The 23,333-nt window shown below is 35.6% G+C and overlaps 1 protein-coding gene across 1 annotated transcript in view; it reads left to right on the forward strand.

Moving 5' to 3' along the window:
* LOC6037447 (beta-1-syntrophin) overlaps window positions 1–23,333 on the forward strand; it is a 307,964-nt gene that overhangs the window by 140,179 nt on the left and 144,452 nt on the right. Inside the window, exons 3-4 of the mRNA XM_038252886.1 lie at window positions 9,375–9,774; window positions 12,955–13,189. Coding sequence (XP_038108814.1) covers window positions 9,375–9,774; window positions 12,955–13,189 — 635 coding nt within the window. The remainder of the gene's footprint in view (window positions 1–9,374; window positions 9,775–12,954; window positions 13,190–23,333) is intronic.

Here is a 23,333-nt window from a genome sequence, read left to right on the forward strand (position 1 = left end):
GACAGGCTTGATGAATGATATCGATTGCCTTTCCCGAAGGAGATTGCCGCACAATTAATTTGGAGCGTAATTGATGGCGACTGGATTAATCGAGTGAAATTTATTGTTGACCACTTCAATGATTTGTCTTGAAGTTGGTTGAACTTTTTGAAGGCAATTTTGCTTTCATTTAATTTTTGATACTTCTAATTCTATCGAATAAAAATTGCTTTTTGAACAAAATAAATTCTTTAAATTTAAAACAATTTTAAATTTCTCCCCTAGCCTCTAGGTCAGGATATCAAAATTAAATCCTCTGCTGCTGAAAGCGGCCCCAGCTCAATCTTTTCACTCTTTCACGGCTCGTTTTTTTTTGTGCATCCCACTGCTGATGATCCCCAGGCTAAATAAAATATAAACGACCCAAAGGCCAACATCACCGGCAGAAATCGTAAAACCAAATCAACTCTCGACCACCGCAGAAGAGTGGAACGAGCATGTTTCTGGCGGAACTCGGAACATGACCATCGATTTTCCGCGGGTTTTTTTTCTGCTCTCTTTTGATTCTTGTGAAAAGTCCAAAAAATATACAAACCCCCTTTTTCTGCACAAACAGAGCGTGCGAGTGCATGGGAAATAGGGGAGAGTTGACTTTTTAAATGAAAATTGAAATTTGACTCTTTACTCTTTACTCTTTACTCTTTACTCTTTACTCTTTACTCTTTACTCTTTACTCTTTACTCTTTACTCTTTACTCTTTACTCTTTACTCTTTACTCTTTACTCTTTACTCTTTACTCTTTACTCTTTACTCTTTACTCTTCACTCTTTACTCTTTACTCTTTACTCTTTACTCTTTACTCTTTACTCTTTACTCTTTACTCTTTACTCTTTACTCTTTACTCTTTACTTTACTCTTTACTCTTTACTCTTTACTCTTTACTCTTTACTCTTTACTCTTTACTCTTTACTCTTTACTCTTTACTCTTTACTCTTTACTCTTTACTCTTTACTCTTTACTCTTTACTCTTTACTCTTTACTCTTTACTCTTTACTCTTTACTCTTTACTCTTTACTCTTTACTCTTTACTCTTTACTCTTTACTCTTTACTCTTTACTCTTTACTCTTTACTCTTTACTCTTTACTCTTTACTCTTTACTCTTTACTCTTTACTCTTTACTCTTTACTCTTTACTCTTTACTCTTTACTCTTTACTCTTTACTCTTTACTCTTTACTCTTTACTCTTTACTCTTTACTCTGTACTCTAAAATTGCGAAAAAAATTAATTAAAAATTTCTGAAAAAATTGACCCTTCTCCCCTACAAAAGCACACGTTCCCACACAATTACACATTACACCAGTCCGAGCCCGGTGTGTGTGTGAGCCTTTTTGGCTCGGTTTTTAACAACCTTGCGATCGTGGCCTTTCGTCCCGCAGGCCCTGTGGCGCAAGGCTTGTACAACACCTACCCCCACCCTTCGAAATTGAGTGGGTGGTGGGCAAATAATTGAAAAACTTTCCAACCGCAAGATGAATGAATCGGGGTTGGAATTTCGCGCGTGCATGAATTGTGGGGAGCTTTTTTTTGTTTTCTTTTTTTCTGGGGTTGTGTGTGCTTTTTTTTGTAGAGGTGTGTTTGTGCGTTAAGGTACAGACCAGTGTGTGGGCGCACTTACTGGGAAGCACGTATTCGTACCAATACAGGATTGCTGGTAAAATAACTGAAATTCGTATTCGGCTCGAGACCGAATTATGGCTTTTATCCGTATTGATTGAGGCAATTAACCCTCTACTGTTCAAGTTATTTTTTTTAAAGATTTCTTGTGTCAATTTGAAATATTGCTAAATTTAAATTCTCAAAATATGAAGCTTTCAATCTAATTTCCAAATGATTCTAGGGGGTAGGCGTGGCTGAATGGTTGCGTTGTTCGCTTTGTAAGCGGAAGGTTCTGGGTTCGATTCCCATCGGCTCCTATCGAGAAATTGTGGAAAGAAGGAATTCTGAACACTTGAATATGAACGAAAAATTCATTAGCTCGCGGCGGGGTTCGATCCCCCGTTCTTTGGGTCAGCAGACAAAATGCTAACCACCAGACCATCGAGGCTTAGTTGACTAGAAGAATTAAGAATGCTATAAGAATCCAAGAAACTTGATTGGAATCTGTGTACCTAAGAACAGGAAAAGCAATATTGAATGCAAGTTGAATTCAAGGACTTACTGGTTGCATAACTGTTAGGCGAATACACAGCAAAAAAAGTAGTAAAACACCTGCATGTAATGAAGGGGCATGTAAAAAAATATATGCGATTTTACACAGCTTTTGCGGTACTCCCCTTCGTTATTTTTCCTAACACCATTTACACCCAATTTGTGTAATATCAACAGCTTATTCCTTTAGAGTGTTGTTTGTTTGCCAAATGTCAAAATCAGTCAGTTTTCGTTTTCGCGCACACACGACAACTGCTCCGTTTCTTGCAGCATCGGTTCCGAACGTTCCGAAACACCTCCGCAGGTGTTGAACCTGTTGCAGCAGCTGGACTTTGTCTCGGGTGGACGTCCAACTCCAACTCAAGTTAGACCGGAGGCATTCTGTTGTCGGCGGAAGTTTTTTTTTACTGAAGAAGATTTCTGTTCTGGTTAGGGAAGTGGCAGCAGCAGCACTAAGCAATACTCCGGCGACAGCAAAAACGACCCCGATCGGCCACCACCTCCTACGACCTTGAGCCTGCAGCGTCACCGGATATGCCAGAAATTCACTCACGGAAGGCAACCAAGGACGAGGTGGAGTAGGTTGATTATGGTTTTATTTCGCATAAAAACTAATATTCTTTATTTTGCAGAGGCGTCATCTTTATACAACAATGTACATACAGTTGGTGCCGACCGGGTGTGTGATTATGCGGCAGTCAAGTCTCCGCTGCAGATCACCGCCTGTTCCGGACGGTCTTCTGTTGTGGAAGGACGATGTGATGAATTCGACTACGAGGTTGCGCGTGCTGGATTATTTCCAGAAGATTCCGTGGCGAATTGTGCTACATCATAAGGGCCGAAAGCAAGACGTACCGGTGCGTGGAATCGACACCTACAGCTAGAGCGGAAGTGTCAGCAACTCACACAAACAGCCCAAACGGGTGGCCCTCAAGGATGGCAAGATGGATGAGGAGAAGTGCCTGCCCAAGAAAGTTCGTTTTAAACTTAGTTTCGCTTGAAAATTTTAATATTCTTTGTTATTAGCAGGGACGTTGTTTATGTAGGTTACGTTCTGTTGGTACCGTTGGAGATTGTGCTCCCGCCGTTGGAACTGGAGGTAGCTGGGACAAACTGTCGACTGTCGGCTGCTGCGGAAAGACTACCTAAAAGTGAACAAGGTGACAACGACGTCGCGCGTGCCGGATTGTTTCCAGCAGATTCCGCGTCGAACAGTGTTGAAAACCGGAAGACAGGAGCAGGCCTGCGTGTTTCCTATGGGTTCACCGTCGAATATGTTGCAGATTTGCGACGGAGAGTGCTCGGACAGACTTCTGCTGTTGCACGATGGCGATCTATCCGATGTTCAAGAACTGGCAGGACACGAATTGTGATCCGCGCAGGCTGGATCTGCCCTCGATTAAGTTCATTTCTATGGCATCGCGGCAATCGGTGTCTCGGAACCCTCGGAACACATCGATGGAAACCGGAACACCATTCAAGCCAAAGTGGTTCCGGAGAAACCTGGATGGAAAATCGTCTGGTTGGCATTCGAGAAAAAATGCGACGCGGAGGATTTTGTTTCTAACGCTCTTAATTCTCCCCTCCCACCAGGAAGTTATGAAACAACAGGAGTAAACGACAAAGACAGCATGAATGACCAAAACGAGCATCGGAAATTCTGCAACAAAACATTCATCTTGGACTAGAACGAACTTTTTTGCGAAGATCTGCAAATCATACAACTCCTGTGCGAAAGTCCCGTTCTTGAAAACGAAAAACGCCCAAGGACAAACACCGCTAATGTTGGCCGTCACGTGTCGATCCTACAAAGCCGTCCTCGAGCTCAAAACGATCCTCGAAATCACTAACGGTAATGCGGCTACTCGTGACTCAATCATCTTCTTGGCCGGAAGTACCCCTGATCAATCACGACAAGGAATTCTTCGCTGCAACGACACCTGTTCATTCACCTGGATCGTGTGGCCTGATCAGCTCGCTGTGTTGCTGTATCGCGTACTGCGTACTGTGACTGCTGGGAAAAGTTCGCCGATAACCAGACCAAACTGTTCGAGTTTCTATAAAAATGGCCATCGACATGGTTTTCTTGACCAAGTTAGTTTCGCGCGAACGTCAAATTGAGGATCAAGGCCAGCAACACGTATAGAACTTAACGACTAAGTAACAAAATATTAGTATTATTCTGGTTAAATAATGCAATAAAATACTTTTTCGCAGAACCGGGATTAATTATTTGAAATTTACTTCTGAAGTAACCCACTCGATACCTATCCAGGAGGAAAAATAGTGGTCTGTGTAATATTACACGTTTTTTGTGGTACACGCAGGAATGTAAATTTAAGTGTTTATTTTGACCAAGGTGATGTGCATGCTTTTGCATGCGATTTTACCATCCGATTTTTTGCTGTGTATTGAACTTTCAACACGACCAGAATTCACCACAAAAAGCTTGGTGAACCGAATTGGAAAGCTTCCAAAAATGAATCCAAGAACATACGAAGAATCAAGGACTATAAATAGATTTGACCGGCCGCATCACTTACCATGGTGAATCCTGGCTTCACACCCATCTTACTAACACCCTCAAACCTCACGTGATACTTTGTCGAAGAAGCAGCCGATTTAGCGGTCTTCATCACTCAAGTATCGGACTAAAATTCCTATCCACTTCCCCGTGTCTTACCACTAGTCGTGGCCGGCGCTGTGATTGGCTAGCATGATAGGGACATTTGAAAGTTGCGAAGTGGTGATGATTGGTTCCTTCTCTTCATCTGTGGTCCACGGAGCAATTCTTGGAGGTCATGGTCAATAACAGAGTAGCAACTACGGGTAGACACCAATGCTATGCTATGCTATGTTTTATTTTCCTAAGATTCTTCTTGTGACTTTGCTAATGGAATTGTGCAATTCTCTACCAGAACCGGAAATGGATTTTATATATTATAGTCGTTTGTGTCACTGGATCACCCATACAAGGCTCCATACAAATTTGGCAGCTGTTTATACAAAAATGGTACGCAAATATTCGAAAATCTGTAACTTTTGAAGGAATTTCTGATCGATTTGGTGTCTTCGGGAAAGTTGTAGGTATTGATGAGGACTATTCAGAAAAAAGGAACACGGAAAAAATGCCGATTTATAAAAAATATTATTTTACAAAAGTTAAATTTCCCGGCATCAGTTTTTTTTACACGTTTTAGGGGGCAAAAACGCAACTTTTGAGCCAAAGGGCATGTAGAAAATATTTGCCACAAAATTATGATTTTTTTGAAAATATTTTGTTTTTTTTTTATACAAAAAATATAAATTTTAATCAAAACAAATTTGTGACTTCAATTTTAAATGTAAAATTATATTTTCAATCGAAAAGTACATTTTTTTTTGTAGATAGAACCCTATTTCAAGATATATCCACTTGAAATTTAATTTTAGCTGAAATATTCCCGTTTTTCGATTTGTTAAGTGTCTTTGACTTTCCATTACTAAAAATATTTTTTTTTCGAAAAGTTGAGAATATTTCCATGAAATAGCCTAGAGACATTGAAGATTGGATTGCTGAAATAGAGCGGACATAAGAACAAAAAAAAAAAAACAAGAAAATTCTTAACATTCCCACATTTATTGGAATTAGAAAACTAAAATTCCATTTTTCAATGTTAAGAAATGAAACATTTGTGGAATTTTATGATCTTTTCAAAAAATATATTTCAAAAATTTTGGAAATTAAGCCTAACATTGCAAATGGCCTTAATAATGTATGTTTGGCCCTTTTGAAATGTTAGTCTTGGTTTCAAAATTTCAGAATTGTATTTTCAAAATATGTGTTTTGCTGATTTTCGAAATTTTGGACTAAAAAAGCATGACAACTTTTACGCTAGAGTTGAGGATGGTCCAAAATCTGGTACCGGACATATTTTTCTTAATCTTAAATATTGTTAAACATAATCCGTTTTTAGATGCTTAAACTAATTTGCAATCGAAAACAACTTTACATCTTTTTTTTTTAAAAAGTGCACCACTTTAAAGTTTTTTGTTCGAAAAAGGTTATTGCTATTTAAAAATATTTCTTGACGGAAAAGCTTATCTCCAAAAAATATTTTCAAAAAACTGGCAACTCTCTACAAAAACAGCTATTTTTAATTTTATGACTTTGCATTTTTTACAAGTTTGACAGCAGTCTTCTCAAAACCATTAACCCAAATAATTAGACCCGTATTTTTTTGATTGGTGATAAGGGTGCTCCTATCCAAAAACGGGTGGTCTAAAAAATTGCATTTTTCGTCGATTTTCGCAAAAAAGCACATTTTTCAAAAAATCATATCTCCGGAATGGCTGAACCAATTTTAGAGCACCACATTTCAAAAGAAAGGTTATTAGGTTAGGGCTATGTGGAGGTTTGAAAAAATCTAGCTGATTATTTGAAAAGGTGATATGAAAATTTCATTTGCTAATTTGATGGTCTCGGGACCAAAGAGCGCATATCTGAAAATATTTTTCCCTGATTCCTCGTAATATTTTACATAACATATCCAAAAATTACGAATATCCATTAACACGATTCGGAGATATGATATTTTTAAACTCAGGTTTTTTCGACGCGCCGCGCGCAGAATCGGAAAAATTACGAAAACGGGTAAAAATCAACTTTTTCACTAAACCTGCGATAACATGGAAATTTCAGCGATGACCTATACATGTTTGGGTACCAAAAGTTGCGTCTTTCAATAACGGATTTTTTTTTTAAATGTGCTTTTGCGGAAATCGACCAAAAATGCAATTTTTTGGACCACCCTATTTTGGATAGGAGCACCATTATCGCCAAACAAAAAATACATATGTAATTATTTGGGTCAAAGAACCCGCACTCCAAATTTGAGCTAAAGCTGGAGCACTTCCTGTTTGACGTGGAATGGCTCAGTAAAGGCTTTTGGAAAAAAATATGTACGGTAATTTTTTTTGTTAATTTATGGTCTTGACAACAAATTGAATTTCTCAAAACACTATCTTTGAAAATGTTTTAAGTGACAAAAAATGCTATTATTTAAGGTATTTTTTTCTTGAACAAAATCGACTTCGTGATAAACAAATTGTTAGCTGATATTTTTTAAATAATTTTTATCTAAAATTGCAATCGATAATAATTTTTGAGATTTTTTTGATAAAGTGATGCACTTTATCACTTTATGTTTCTGAGTTACAGCTTTTATAAAGTTTTTTTTTGAAGAAACGAAAAACGAAACTATTGGCACTACGCCCCCCGGGGCATGGCCTTCCTCTAACGTGGGATTTCTGCTCCAGCGCCTCTGACGAGACAGGAGAAACCGGGACCGACGTTTTACTTCACCATCCGATAGAAGCTCAGTGGATAAGGCGGGAATCGAACCCGCGTCTCATAGCATCATCGGGATCGGCAGCCGAAGCCGCTACCCCTGCGCCACGAGACCCAGCAAAAAACTTTAATTTTCGTCCTCAAAAAAATAGTATCCATGTTTGCCCATCCATTAAAATATACTTTTTTGAAATGGTAAAAAAAATCTCATAAAAATTACTCTTGGGCTGGTTTAGTCCAACCCTTTTATTTTTTTCACCGAAAAATGTTTGCTGAATTGCTGGAGCTGAGAAAATTTCATGCAACTTTTTTTTTACATTGTTGATCGGATTCTTGGTTGCTGAGATACAATTCTCAATATCATTTTACTAGCCCTCATTATTCAACCTGTGAGATCTCGAATACTATTAGTTCGTTTGTCAATGTTTGAAAATAAAACTTTGAAAATGTATTTTTTTTTACTTTTTCTCTAATTCTTCCGTTTTTAGTGGTTGCCCCTTTTTAAATTATTATCAAATTTAGTTTTAAACATCATTTCCAATTTATTTAGAAAAAAAGGCTTTAGAAATGTTTGCACCCTCAATGACAAGTGCAATTAAATCTGCTGCTTATCGCTGCTTATCGTTTACTTTATCGACTTTTCAAATTAGTTTGCAACAGAAAATTGAATATAATTATGATTGAAATTAATGGGCTAATAAAATGTGTGAATAATTCAACCTAAGTGGTTAAAAAAAGAACGGCAAAAATGCATTTGTTCAAATTTATTAGCTTGTGGAATCGGCTTGGCTTGGTGTTTTGGGAAGGGGGAAAAGTATTCGACGGAATGGCCCCATAATGTACCACTTCCGGCTGCCGGATGTGTTTCGGGATTTGTGTGTGCGTGTGTGTAGGTCAGAACAGATGTGCGCCGGGTGATGAATTTCCGGTGATTTTGTGCAATCGATTAAATTACAATGCGGTTCGTAATTTATTGGCTGGTTTGGCGCAAATTATTCCGTGTATGAAATTTGGTTTGATTTGAAGTTTTTAGGAACGTGATTGCCACAATTAAAAACTAATCAAATTCGGATCTGGGATTCTGTCATGTATCTGTCTCAGAAGAAATGATCGGAACATACCCCACTAATTGAAGCAACTTTCTCCTCGCAAGACGCTCGTCTCGTACGGACGAAACTTTGCTTTAATTAATCTAAAATCCAGAACTTTGGCACAAAACAAAGCCACAGCGAGTCCGTTGGTTCTGCAACAAATTGCATCAGCTCAAGGCACAGCTCCTCACAATAGATCCTGAACAAACGAACGTGTATATAGAAAGGGATATTTAGGTGGATTCTGGTGCACACTTTTGCCTACAAGCGCACAAGAAAACTAGAAATTGGTTACAAACTTTGGCTCCTTTTGTGTGAAACTTTTCCCTTCTTCTTAGGGACGGATGGATAAGTGAAGAGGCAGCTCAGCTCGGCTCAAGCTCTCGAAAGAGGCAACTTTTCACGAAAGCGAAAGAGCTCTTCAACTTTGGGCCAGGAAGAAATTTGTCTGATTGATGGCAAGATGGTTTCCTTCAATCCATATTTGATAAGCTCCATTTTGGTAAGGCGGTGATGCCTGGCTGATTCGAAAAGGGAGGCTCACTTGTTAGAGGCTGAGACAGGATCTGCTTAGGGTTACCAAAGTTTCATTGAAAAATTCATATGATAGAATAAAGGGCAAAACTATTAGGTCACCCTATTCTGCATTCCAGACTTTCATAGTAGTGATGTGCAAACATCATTCCCTCCTAAATTTATGCAAAAGACGTGGTTTGATGGTTAATTTTCGCCTATTCTTCACTCTCTCTATCCCCCACTTTCCAGGAGTAATCACAGCGGCAACAATAGTTCGAACAATTCGTCCCAACCTTCCTCGGCCGGTGCATCCGGACCGTCGATCCACTCGTCGGACAACCTGAGCAATGGCGGTGGTGGCGGCAGTGGCAGCGGGGGCACCAACGGGGTCACGACGCCGGCCGGAAGCAGTACGCTGAACGGCGCCGGATGTCTGAACGGGGACAATTTCCTCAACAACAATAACAACAACAACAACAACGGCAGCAGCACCATCAACGGGTTGATGAACAACAACAACGGCACCACGACCAGTAATGGGGGTGGCGGGGGTGGGAGTGCGGGAAGTGGCAGCAACAACAACAGCATCGACAACGGAATCGCCGAGATCTGCGACGTGCCGGACTCGGTGGCGAACCAGAAGCGACATGTAAGTGGTGAATGGGGGCTAGTTTGTGGTAATTTGAATAATGGTAAAAGAATAGGCTTTTAGTCAATTTGTACAACAAAATAAGCAAATATTGTAGATTTTTAAACGCTCTTTTTGATACATTTTTATTATGTGGTTCTGTTAATCAACCACATTAGCAAAATATTTTGATTCGAGTTTGTTTCACAGGTTAATGGCTATAACTATTGAATAAACTTTAACTGACGTAGCCATTTTCGGTACAATACTTTCGAAAATTAAAATTTCTTAAAATTGTCTCACTTGACTCTAAATTTCTCTTGCTTCGAATATACTCTCTACCTTAAGTACCTAATGAACTTAATAAAAACGATTCAAACATAGAAATAATTTAATTGTTTAATTTTAAATAGTTTTTTTTGTGATAAAAAATATACTGATGAGTTTTCACCCCAATTATAAGTTTTGACCAATGCAATGATATGCTGGTACCTACCTGCCTTTTGAATCAGTAAACTGAAAAATGGTAATGATCCGATCTGCGTTTCTAATGTAGAAAAAATACTTCTCTAAAATTGCCAAAATTAGCAGAGGAGTTCTCTAGATTTTCGCAAATTACTTCTCGATTTTTACATTTGCGTGCAATTTTACATCATTAGCTTTTCCATGCAAGTCTCCATACAATTTTGCGGGATGGTCATGCAAAAAGGGTACGTAAATATGTCTGACTCTTGACCTGATTCTTGAGATGAAATTTTCTGATCGATTTAGTGTCTTCAGAAAAGTTGTAGATTATAACTAGGACTTAAAAAAATAGCAACACTCTGAACAAAAATATCAATTTCTCAATTTTCACTAAAAATAGGATTTCCAAAAAAACATTTTTTTAGTTTTCGTTTTTTTTTAAATATTTTATAGGACTCAAAAAAAAACATCTTAGGTGCCATAGTGCACGATGATGCTAAATCTGGTTGCATGGAAATAAATTATTAAAATATTGTTTTGAAATATTTGTTTTGAAGCAAAATCAAATTTTTGATCGGAAAATACTTTATTGAATCTTGGATAAAATGCACCGTTTTTGAGTCTTAGTCACTTTTATGTTATAATTTTTGAATTTTTTTTTTGTTTTTTGATAATTTGTGAAGAAAAGCCAACCCTGAAAAAATACTTTTGAAGAGCTGGGAAAATTGCAGACAATTTTCGCTTTGAGACTTTGAAAATCGGTAAATTAATTTCTCTCAAAGAATTAAAAATTTATGAAAATAATTTTTCTTCATTGCCATATTTAAAAAAATAATTATAATGTGGTCTTAAATATGAATTGAGGAAAATCATCTATTTGTTAAGCAAAAAATAATTAATTTTGAATTTTAAGTCTTTATCTCAAAAACTAATTGTTAAAATTTCAAAGTCTCCGAGAAAAAACGTGTGAAAAAATTCTTATCTCTTCATACATGTTTTTCTCTGATTTACTTTTCTTTCAAGAAGTGTTTTTAAAGTTTTTTTTTAAAGTAAACACAAAAACGAGAGGAAATCGAAAATAAATTTTAACAAAAAATGTTAAAGTTACATTTTAAATTTGGTTTTGTCCGTTTTTTCGACATTTTCAATAAACACAATTTTTCAAAAATGCATGTCCCCTAAACTCCTAATCCCCTAAATGTTTAATTATCATGTACTACGGCTCTAAAAGTGTTTTTTAGTCCTCTAAAACATATGAAATGTATATTTTGGGAATTTAACTTTTTGTTATTTTATTAAAAGTTAAAAATAAAAAATCTGAACTTCTTATCCGAAACTTTGCCAAAGCTACCAAATTGAATACCTTTTTTTGTTAAGACCAGAGAGTACACTTTAAACACAATTCATTTATCGAAATCTTTGATTTTATTGGTCATTTGTTTTGTAAATGTAAATAAAAAAACATTTTCATGTTTGACTAATGGTCTTTCAGGAATATTTGAACGTGTTCCTGAAATGTTCGTGGATGAAAAAAAAGTAATTGAGTTAATTTATCAAATTATTTTCAGACTTTTCAATCTAAACATCGAATTTCGAATAACGATCGAAGTTTTATGATCAATTGTCTTCACAAATAATTTTATGATCAAGATCGGCGTTAAACTTATGAATAAGATAAGAATAGGATAAACGGCATAACATTTTGTGTCAAACATGTTATGATACTGCCGGAAGCTTGCAATTTACATACCATTTTATAAAAGTAAAATGAGAGCATTTGATTTTGAGCCACGAAATTCAATAAACTCCAAAGGGCTCTTAACATGAATTCTTACTTTTGCGAAAGTGATCAGCGAAAAAAAACAAAATCGCGATAACTTTGTAAAGCATTATGAAAATTTTTTTTGTTTGTCTAAACTGAAAAATTATGACCCTTCTGGGTCAATGTAGATTCGAAAAGTACATTAAATTTCCCTTAAAATGACATGTTCCAAAAATTTTTACAGTTTACAGTGGCAGAGTTTTTTAAAAACTTTTTTAGTGTTTTTTTTCAATGAAAAATACATTTTTCCGGAATTCTGACTACGCCATCAAATCGGGCGTCTAATTTTACATAAAAGTCCCTTTGACACCAAATTTCTATCTCATCACCGTTTCAGGCTGCAAATTATTGAAAAACACCTTTTTTATAGCATGTTAAAAAATGAAAGGGGTCGTACCGCCCCTCCGTCACGAGATATCAAAAAACGGACCTCGGATTCGTGATCAGGGACAAAAGTTACCCCTTAGGACAAAGTTTAACGCAAATCAAAGAGGGGTCGGGGCAACTTTTCCCGATTTCGTGTGTGTTGGTAGAGAATTTCCCAAGTAAATTTAGATTTTAAATGTAAGTAATCTTCAAGTGTTGTTTAAACTTTACTTTCGGAATACTGATTCACGCGAATTTCTTTATTTTAATCCGCATTGAAAATCCTCCTGGCACGTGGAGTGGAAATTAATTAAATATTTAGTGCGTTCGTTCGCCGTCTATAACATAATAAGTTTGCGTAAGACTCTCCCCGAAACACATTCCTCCAGCCAAACAAACTTCGGCCTGTTCCATCCTGTCTGTCTACTCGCAGCCAGGGTGTTCGCCAAAGTACCCAAAATGTTAATCTACATTCATTAAATATTGATAAAGCCACCACCGCCGCCGTGTCTTCATCTTATCTCTCCTCTTCTTATGCTTCTTTCCAGGTCCGCGTCATCAAGTCCGACAACAACGGGCTCGGCATCTCGATTAAGGGTGGCCGTGAGAACCGGATGCCGATTCTGATATCGAAGATCTTCCGCGGCATGGCGGCGGACAGCGCCAAGGGCCTGTACGTGGGCGACGCCATCCTGTCCGTGAACGGGGAGGACCTGCGGGACGCCACCCACGAGGAGGCGGTGCGGGCGCTCAAACGGGCCGGCCGGGTCGTCGATCTGGAAGGTGAGTTTTATTTTTTTGGTTCTTTTTATTAGAATTCCTGCGGAAAAATTCTGAAAATCGTAATGTTGAACATAATTTTCAAGTTATGACAAACCTCCTCACTCAAATATCTGCAAAACTTCATCAATCATCCCGAAAAAAAAGATCAATAAAACTTTTCTCTTTTGAAAGCTCGGCAAAAAACCCGAGAAACAATTCCCTCCACTGAATGAAGCATCATCTCGGAAGCATTTCAAACAATGTCGATATTGAAAGTATCTTTGCCCCACATGTCGAGGAGAGAATAACTTTGATTTGTTTCCCCCCTGGTTCCCGTTTATCCCCCTTTCGTCCGCTTTGAACACTCGAGAGAGGGGAAAACTTTTTTCCAGGAGCTTTCCACAACAAAAAAGCTCCAAAAAGAAATCTATCATATGACACATACACGTATTTGATGTGGTTCGCAGAATTGACTCGAAGTCTCGAAGTCCTACCGTGCTTTTGGTGGAGCAATTTCTTGAGGCAAGCGCTAACGACGGCGGCGTTGAGGAATTTCGAGTGCTCTATTTTGCTGTCGTCAGTTTGCTTCTTAGATTGGAAAGTGATTGTTTGATTTGATGGTTTTTTTCGAAGGTGAAATAAGGGAAAAAACGGGGAATGTTGTGCAATAAACTCAGGGACTTCAAAGACAGGTTTTTTTTTGGTTTCTGAGTTTAGAAGTGACATTGTTGAACAACTTGATTAGTTTACTTTGACATTTTTTCTCTCGCTGGAATTTTGTTATTTATTTTGTAAGAGTTTTAATTTGAAAATTTTGAATTTTATTTACTGTGGTATTTTCTCCAAATTATTTTCCCTAAAGTAAAATGTTATTGTATTGAAGATTTATGTTGGTCCAACAAAGTTGGTTCAATTGAAAAAAAGTGTAAATTTTACCAAAGAAACCTTTTAAAAGATGTACATTTTCAACTATCTAAATTGAGTAAACAAAAAACTGACTGAGGTATGACTATTCAAAGTAGGGATGCGTTTTTGTCGTCAAGCTGATCCCCAATAATAGAAATAATTTTACAATTCACATTTTTTTCTAACTTAAAACATAAATGATAGAATGAGCAATGTATGTACGTAAACCCTTAACGTTGCACCTGTCCAAATAATAAACATAAATTTCGCAACTTTATAAACCAACATTTGCCACCAGCCCACATCACAATAGTTTCTCATAATCCAAAATCGATTACTTTTCCCACAACAAAGATCAACCACCCGAACATCCAACCCAGGCCAACACCAAAGCAAAGGTTGGCGCCACCTAATTTTGTCGCAAATACACCCCGAGTTTAGCCGGCAATAAATTTGCGGTTCGCCATTCATAATCTCTCTCACTCCAACCACCAGCACTAAAGTTTGGAAAATTATTTAAACGCCAATTTTACCACCCTGATCCCCGCCGAAACTACCCCACAAAGAATACATTAACCCTCACCTCAACACTACCTCACTGTGTTCTCACACCAATAAAGTGCACTGTTTTATTGCGAGACGCCGATAAAATCATAGCACAGCGAGAAATTTCCCGTTTGCACGGTAAAAAACTTAATTTGTTTCGTGAAAAAAGAAAGAATAAAAAAATAATTTCAAAAGTTCTGTGTGTTTGAAAATTATTCGAATTCATTCAAACGGATATTTTGCCAGAAAGCTCAATTTTTATAATTTTATAAATGCATCCAAAAAATAGTTTTGAATGCAAAAAAAGGAAAAAAATAAAACATGCAAATTTCAAATTTAAAATCCATAAAAAAATTACTAAAAACTACATGTAAAAATATTTTAATAATTTATCAAGTAAACTATAAACCATTTTTTACCGTGCATCGCTTGGCATTGTATAGTTTTATGGTATTTGGCTCGTCGGGACGATATTTTCGTTCCAGTTCGATAGCGATCGGCTGGAATGGCTGGTAGCTGGCAAGGATGCAGAACCACCACCTTTCATGGTTCATGGCCACGCCGGGATTTGCCCTTTGAACGACGAATCCCCATGGGAATTAAGCTTTTGGAATAACATTTAAATGTGGTGCAGTAAACTAAAAATCAATTCATAATTATAGTTTCAGATTATACACTTCACTATATTTTTAAATACAATTTACAAGATTTGGTAGAAAAAGTTAAGAACTTTATAAATTTAATATGATAACCTTCCAAAAATAGACTAGTTGAAAACATCAATACAAAGTTATTGGTTGAACCTTAAAAAAAACATTTTAAAATTATTATAATGACCCTCTATAATTAAAAAAAAACAACTATTACATTTACCTTTTTGTTATTTCAAATAAAAACAGAAGATAAAGATCAAGAAACAAGAAAACAATCAAAGCATACCGTGTCAGGTATTCAAAACATGCCCAACCGCTTAAAATTCCAAGATTGATTACGCTTATCAAGATTCCCCAAAGTCACCAAAGCCGAGAGCTCGGTTCCATTTAACGACGTATCAAATCAGAAACCATCCCTCACATTCCAGCTGGACACGTGGAATCACGCCACCATGTCCTTCGACCACCCAAATCTCCCGCAAACGAAAAAGGGTGAACCGGCACACTTTGATGATTGAACCTGCGCCCCTCGCCGGCTGGGATGATCCTAACAAGAAAAACATACACCAAGTGTGGCCTCCTGCGATGGAATCCCTCACGTTGCAAACCCCTTTCTTTATTTTTTCCCGGTTAGCCATGTCCTCAGGTTTGCCACAAATACAGATTTTTTTGGCACATACCAAACACTCAATCGAGTATAACTTTAAAAAATAATATTCTTACCAAAAACTGAATATGTCAAAAGATGCTAACAATGTTTATCTTTTTGGCCAATTTAACAAAAACTGCTCAAATTTATTTTAATTGTAAAAAAAAATCGTTTGTGTTTCGGGCCTGTGCTGAAAAATCTGTATTTTGTGGCAAGCCTGCATGTCCTTTTGGAAGGACTTTGGGACTTGCAGTTTCGGAGTCGGGCGATCCCCAAAAAGAAGGGGTTCCAGTCGGTCAAAGTAATCCTTTGCGAAAGGTCCGTGGTCTCTCATTAGGAATTCCGGCGGTGGTTTCCGTATAAATCATAAATCCAATTTCATGGCCAACCATGTTTCCGTTGCCAGAGCAGTGTTGTTCTGAATGCTTGGAGCTAAATAAACATAGGAGGAGCGATGAGGAAAAATCTGTTCCCGGCTAACTGGATGGAAATGCTGGTTGTTGTGGTACACGGGTCGGTCAGTATAGTGTGCAGGGCAAGAAAATTGTCGAACACGTTGTAACGTTTCGAAAAGGAACAACTTAAAATTCCACTCAGGTTGGGAAGCTTCATTTGCACAGTCGAAGCGAGCACAGGCACACGAATGTTGTCCCCAAAGTGCCACTACATCAATCATACGAAAATTAGAAGGGTTTGTTTCTTTTTTTTTGTTGCACAATTGTGGTTAAAAATTTTGATTGATTGATGAGATGAATAAAAAGAACTAAATAAGTTGGCGCAATGTTTTTTTTTCTCATTTTTCACAAAAAACAATGTTAAAATCATAAACTTTTATTTATAACCAATTGAAATTTTTGACTGTTCATTAGAAGTACAATTATTGAAACTTACAATTATGAAATTAAGCAGTGGAATTAAGTGGAGACGCAAAAACTTCGCTTTAAATGTGCAATAACCTTATCATTTTCAGCATTAGTCGGCTTGTTTTCAAATATTTTGGATATTTAAGTTTTTGGGGATTTTTTGAAGGGAAAAGGCGGCAAAAGCTTCTATGAAAATTACAATTTCCTAATCAGTTTAAGCATAATTAGGATTGTTTTAAAATATTTGAAACATTTCAATTCAATATTATTTGTTTCAAGAGAGTATATTTCTTTGATCTTAGTTTTTTCTTAAATTATGATTAAAAACAACTGTACTAAAGTGTAATGCATTTTACAAACCCTTTTTTTTATTTTTGCATTTTGGGAGAAATAAAAAAAAGAACTTTATTGCATCTTTTAAGTTCAACAAAAATCGCTCATTTACAATAAACCAACTTTGTATGTTATGTTTTTTTTAATGTTCTCAAAACAGATCATTAAACAAGTTTGAATTTATTCACCAATTATTAAATTGCGCTAAATATTTGTAGTTAGAAAAATCTCATTTTCAGATAATTTTTAGATGACAACAAAATGGCTATGACACAAAGTGGTCAGAATTCATTTGGCAGTGTTGCCATTTTTTCAATGTTTAAATTTAAAATCAAATTTGCAATCGTGAAGTACTTGACATAAATTTTGACTGTGTACCTTTTTTAAGTTATAGCCAACATAATTGATTTTTTGATGATAACGTGTTTTTTTGACATTGAGAATTATTCAACGAAAAATCAATTTTAAGGTTGCTATAACTTCAAATCGGTGAATGATATCGTCATTTATGTTTTTACGTTTCGATTGAAAACTTGATTTGAGATCTTAAAAAATGTTTGAATTAAATTTTCACGTTTTTTAAAGATTTTTTTTGAAAAATTGACAACACTGCCAAATAAAACTTTTGCTATGGCCTAAACCATGGCTATTTTTGTCCTGTAAAATATATCCAAAAATGAACATTTTCAAATAATTAGATAATTCTGTGCAATTTTTTTTTAGTGGGAAATAAAGTTTAAATTTGTTTCGAATGTTTGTTTTTGACTGGTATGCAGGATTTGATGATTTGGTTAATTTAGTTTATAAAGTGTAACAAATAATAATAAGCAACATCTCCAACTTTGCCGAAGTCACCAAATCGATCAGAAACATTTTTTTTTTGTTTACTTTTAGGCCCCTAAACTATTTGCCAAAATTTGGGAGTGATTGGTTGCGTCCACATTGCATTTTAATTTTGTATGGGAATTAGTATGGAAAATCCTTCTTTTTTACATTTTGATTTTTAACATTTTTATTTTACACTAAATTTTTAAACCAACCCAATGGCGTTAAAATTTAGAAAACTCTTCAAAACTTTCCTCATGAACGTATTGTGTTATCTTGCTCCTGTCAAAAATACAAAGTGCTCAAAACTGGCCTAAAACGAGATCTCCGAACAAAAACACGTTTTCGACCAGTTTTGAAAACGCTGTATCTTTTGACAGGAGCAAGATAGCACATTACTTTCTTGAGGAAATTTTTAGAGAATTTTGCAATTTTAACGCCATTTAAAAAAAGAGTGGAAAATAAAAATGATAAAAATCAAAATGTAAAAAAGAGCTTTAGCTTAAAAATACTTATATTCAAAACGATTGAACGAGCCCACAGACACCTAAAAATTAAAAAAAATAATAATACATGACATGCGTTTTGAAGTTATCAGTTGATTTTATTTAAATTTAATTATTTAGGAATGTATTTTTATGGGGTATGTACAATAAACCATTGGAAAATAATATTCCTTAAGATGAAAATTCTTTTTTTTAATATTCCTTGTTCAATAATAAATCTTTTCTAGTTCTGTAAACATTAGCCATGTAGCTATTGAAAAATAGAATACAATACTAAAACAATTTCCCGAGTTTGGAATTTTTTTTGAAAGCACTTTTGAAAAAGAATCAATTTTGATTATATTGTTTGGTTTTTCTTACAGATTTTTATTATATCCAAGGATGTTGTTGTCAGAATCTTGATCAAGTTCGTGACAACAAAAAATGAAAAAAAAAAAAAATAATCAGTTTTCGGAAAAGAAAATAATTAGTAATTTTCCTTCTAGTCACAACTTTCTCCCAGCACAATTAAATGAAAAAACTGCAAAGCTCAACAACAGCAGTAGTGGCAATTCCAACCAGCCGGTAATAAGAAAAGGAAGCCCCCTTTCCCTTCTCCTCCTCCTCAGGCGAAAAGCGGGATGTTTCTCGAAGCAAATTGCGCGGTGAAAAGCTTGTCGCTTTTCCGCGGCAGCAAAAGTTCCAATTTCTTCCTCGCCCTGCGATAATTTTAATATTAAAACCGCGCTCGTGCATTCTCCGGCTGGCGGAATTCCCAAAAGGAATGGGGGAGGGGGGGGGGTCCGGAAAACCCCAACAAAAGAAAGCCACTTTTCGCACTAGTCGGCGCTGTTTTTCTCATCTTCATTTTTTCCCGCGCTCCCAAAAGGAAATCGCTTTTCCCGCAGCAGCTTTGCTGCTTTTCCAATGGTGCGCGAACCAGAATAGTGAAAGGGCCTTTTTCCAAAGGAAGTAGAAAAGGGAAGAAAAAATTGGTTCTATCCCTTTCCATGGCAAGGTTTTTTCCTCGCGCGACAACAAGTGCGAAAGGAAAAATATCCAATTTTCACAGCTGCGCTGCCGGCGAAAGGGCAACGAGGCTAGGAGAGGGGGTTGCCAACATTCAGGGGCAAGACTGGAAGGAAGAAAACCCCCCGCACAATTTGTATGAAGGATGCGCCCTGGCATGAAAACCGCGAAACAGTTGAATGGAGAGCGAATTTTTTTTTGTGTGAGCCATGCTATTGAGCGTGGGAAAAGTGGTCGGTGGTGGCCCCAAGGAACGGATTCTGGGCCACCAGGTCACGCCAAGCGCCAACTGAGAGGCAGTCAAACCAGGGCTCTGTGTTGGTTGGGTGTCTCTGTTACACACAGCAGAGAGCGATGTTTCTTGGCGTGAATAATGGAGGAAACGCCACCAGGGAATGGTTATGAATAATTTTGAATTTTTATGCTGTCTATTGTGCCGGCGGCGAGATGATGTTCGATGTTGGAAATTGTGGATTTTAAAGGGAGTGATTAAAGCTGACAGTAATTTAAGTTGAATTTGAATCAACTTAAATCGCAGAATCAATAATTGCCAACATATTAGTTTGTATTTTAGTTTTTAGATAATTTATAAGTTTCTAAAAACTCGATCAATTTTTGCAGATTGTTTAATGGAGATACATTTTTTATATAACATGCACCGTTTTTAAATAATAGCCACTTAAAGGTTTATTTTATGATTAAATGTTGTAATGATTAACATTTATTCTTTTTCCAAAAAACTTTTTTTTATTTTTGGATGTTGAAACCGCTTCAAGTTTGGCGCTTCAAAAACACCCGAAAATGAAAAAAAAATATTTTTCTTTGTTGGGCCTTAAAAAAAACGCCATGTATTTATCATGTTTATCTTTACAAAAAGATTTGTTTTAAGAAGCTTTGGAAAATTTCACAAAATTTGCGAAAAGTGAAAAAAGGAAATAATTTTAGCTTTATTATTTTTTTTTTAGCCCATTTTCGATATAAATATAATTTTCCTTTTAAATTTGTTATTGCTTGCTTTTTTAAATGTCCAGTAAGAGTAATTTGCTAGAATTTCGAAAAAATGCAAGATATTTAATTTCATATTTTTGATGGGGCATGATGTGTATATTTTTAAAAATATGTATTTTAAAGATGGATATCTAGTTGACATGGTTTTCAGAAAAAAACGGTTTACAAAAAACCTGTTTTTTATTTCGCTATTTATCTGTAAGAATTGAATTGTCAAAAAACTTATTTATAATATTCGATATTTTTTAGATGCAAATTCAAATTTGTAAATAATGATTGCTTCATATAATGTATCTTATATTTTTGATCCAATCAGCAAATTTCCAACATTTTTATTTTAAAAACTTAGTTCTTTGGACCACTGGTTGCTGAGCAAAGATAAAAAATAATTTAGTTTAAATGTTGTGAAAATGTTTTTTTCTCTTGTAAAATAGTTCGGAAATTCTTGAATTGACTGTTAATGTCAAATGTCTTTTCGTTTGAATTAGTTTTGAAATTTTTTGCTAAACTTAATTAAAAACTTCACAAAAATAACTGTTTTTAGCTCTTTTATATTTCCAGGCTTGTTCTTGAAATTCAGAAATATGTTTTAACATTGAAAATTGAACTAATAGTTTTTGAGAGAGCGTCAGCAGAAAATGAGAGCTTATTTGATTTTTAATTGGCTGTTAATATGTTTTATAGGGTTGCTTTTCCTTAATAAAATATTATTATATTATTAAAAAAATAACATTTTTCTAAATATTTACTTAAATGCCTTCTTTTAGAAAACGGTGTAATTTATCAAAATAGTAGTTTAAGCAACAAGTTGCAAAAAGAAGATTTTTTCAGCACGAGTTGTACATTTATCCAACGAGGTTTACCGAGTTGGATAAATACGACGAGTGCTGAAAAAATCAAGTTTTGCAACGAGTTGCTTACAACAGTTTTTGCAATTCCGAAAAACGCTTATTTAATGGAATTTTATGTCAAACATTTATGTGTTTAGTAAATTCATCGTTCAAAACTAAACAATATTGAAAAATGTTACTTTTCGATACTAATGCTGAAAAGTTCAACTTTTCAGCACCCATTTCAGTGCTGAAAAGTAGAACTTTTCAGCACTGTTATTGAAAGGTATTAATTTTCCATTCTGTTATTTTTCGTAGGGAAAAGTAGGCCGTTTCGTTTCTCCAGAAGGGCAGGAAAAGTTGAAAGTTTCACAGTGGAATTGCAAAAAAGTTATTGTGTCATTTTAGATTCTGAAATTAATTTTCAATTTAAAATTGAATTAATATATTTTTCATGAACATTTTTTCTTTATTTTCCACAAATCATCATAAAAAAGTCATTTGGAACCAAGTCCAATGAGCAATTGCCATGTTCGGTTGCTTTTTTTATTTCATTTAGTTGATTTTTTCCAAATGTCATCCAATTAACTTAACTTATCCAAAAGACGATAGTCATAAAAAAAGCATAATTAAAAATCATTTCTGATTTCGTAGTGAAATTCAATTCAAATTTGGTTTCATGTTCTTGACTCCCCTGGATCAACAAAATCAAGGGTTGAAAATATTGCTAAAAACTCAAATTTTTGTTGAAAAACTTGTGAAATTTATTGTATCTTTTATTTTTTTCAAATTTATTTATCATTGTTGAACGATGATTTTTAATTTTCCTTAAAAATATTTTGAAATATTTTTATAAATTTATTGCTTTTTTTGTGACAGTAGTATAACAATATTTAGAGCATTCTGAGTTAGAAATTTCTGAATTTTTTTTTTCAAAAATTGGAATGTTTACATTTACCCAGTCACGGCGTTCTCGTAGGATTCTCACAGAAATCTTACAGAGCGAAAATGTTCTTATTAGAATGCAGCCATCATCCTGCTAGATTATCTTAAGAATTCTTTGAGAATTCTAGCTCAAATGCAATAACCGGTTCTAGCAGGAGCTGGCGAAATCTACCTGTTCTGTAAGAATCCTAATAGAATGCTGCTAGAACTATTCTGACAGATCTGCTGCTAGAATTCTGTAAGAATTTTGCTAGAATTAAACGGAAAGAATTTCTGCTAGAAACCTGCAAGAATTCTGTCAGAATTATGCTGGCAGGCGTTTCTGCTAAAATCCTGCTAGAATTTTATTAGAATGTGATGACCAAGATTTTTACCCCAACTTAAAGTAAAAAAAAAAGTAATTTATTTAATTTATTTCACGATTATACTAACACAACACACATTTTTGAGGATTTTTTGAACAAAACATCAACACTTTCGTACTGCATTTTCCACAATTTGCGCCCGCTCCGATCCGTTTCTAAGGCATTGTGGCATCGTCGATTGTGACGATTTCCGGGGTTTCTCCAGAAGATCAACCTTGTTTGTATATCTTCTGAAATAAAGGAAAAGTTATATTTATGTTGGGCAATTTTCTTGAACAATTAACTTACCGAGTTGGTGGCGCAGAAAAAAAAAAACGTCATTCTCCTTCGACAAATGAAAATGAAAGAACTTGGCAAAATGGCGGCAATCACATTCGCCACAAATCGGTTCAGCGAAAATGACGTCATTTTCGACAGATTTAGTTTTGTCAGAATATTCTAGCAAAATTCTTACGAAATTCTGACAAGCCAGCTAGAATCCTTCTAGCAGGATTCTAGCAGAACAAGCTCTGCTAGAAATATCCGTGACTGGGTAGTGATATTTACAAAACAGATTTGAGCTGCCATTTAAATTAGATTCCCCCAGAATGCTTTTTCCGACTCGACGTACTAGTGGTTGATTTTCTATTTGTGGTTTGGGTGATAAAAGTTTCAGCAGAAGGAAAAAATAAGAAAAAAACTTTTTCTAATCTCTTATATCCAAGAATATAAATACAATAAAAAAAACT

This window comes from Culex quinquefasciatus, chromosome 2 (genome assembly GCF_015732765.1).
Source record: "Culex quinquefasciatus strain JHB chromosome 2, VPISU_Cqui_1.0_pri_paternal, whole genome shotgun sequence".
Classification (NCBI taxonomy): domain Eukaryota; kingdom Metazoa; phylum Arthropoda; class Insecta; order Diptera; family Culicidae; genus Culex; species Culex quinquefasciatus.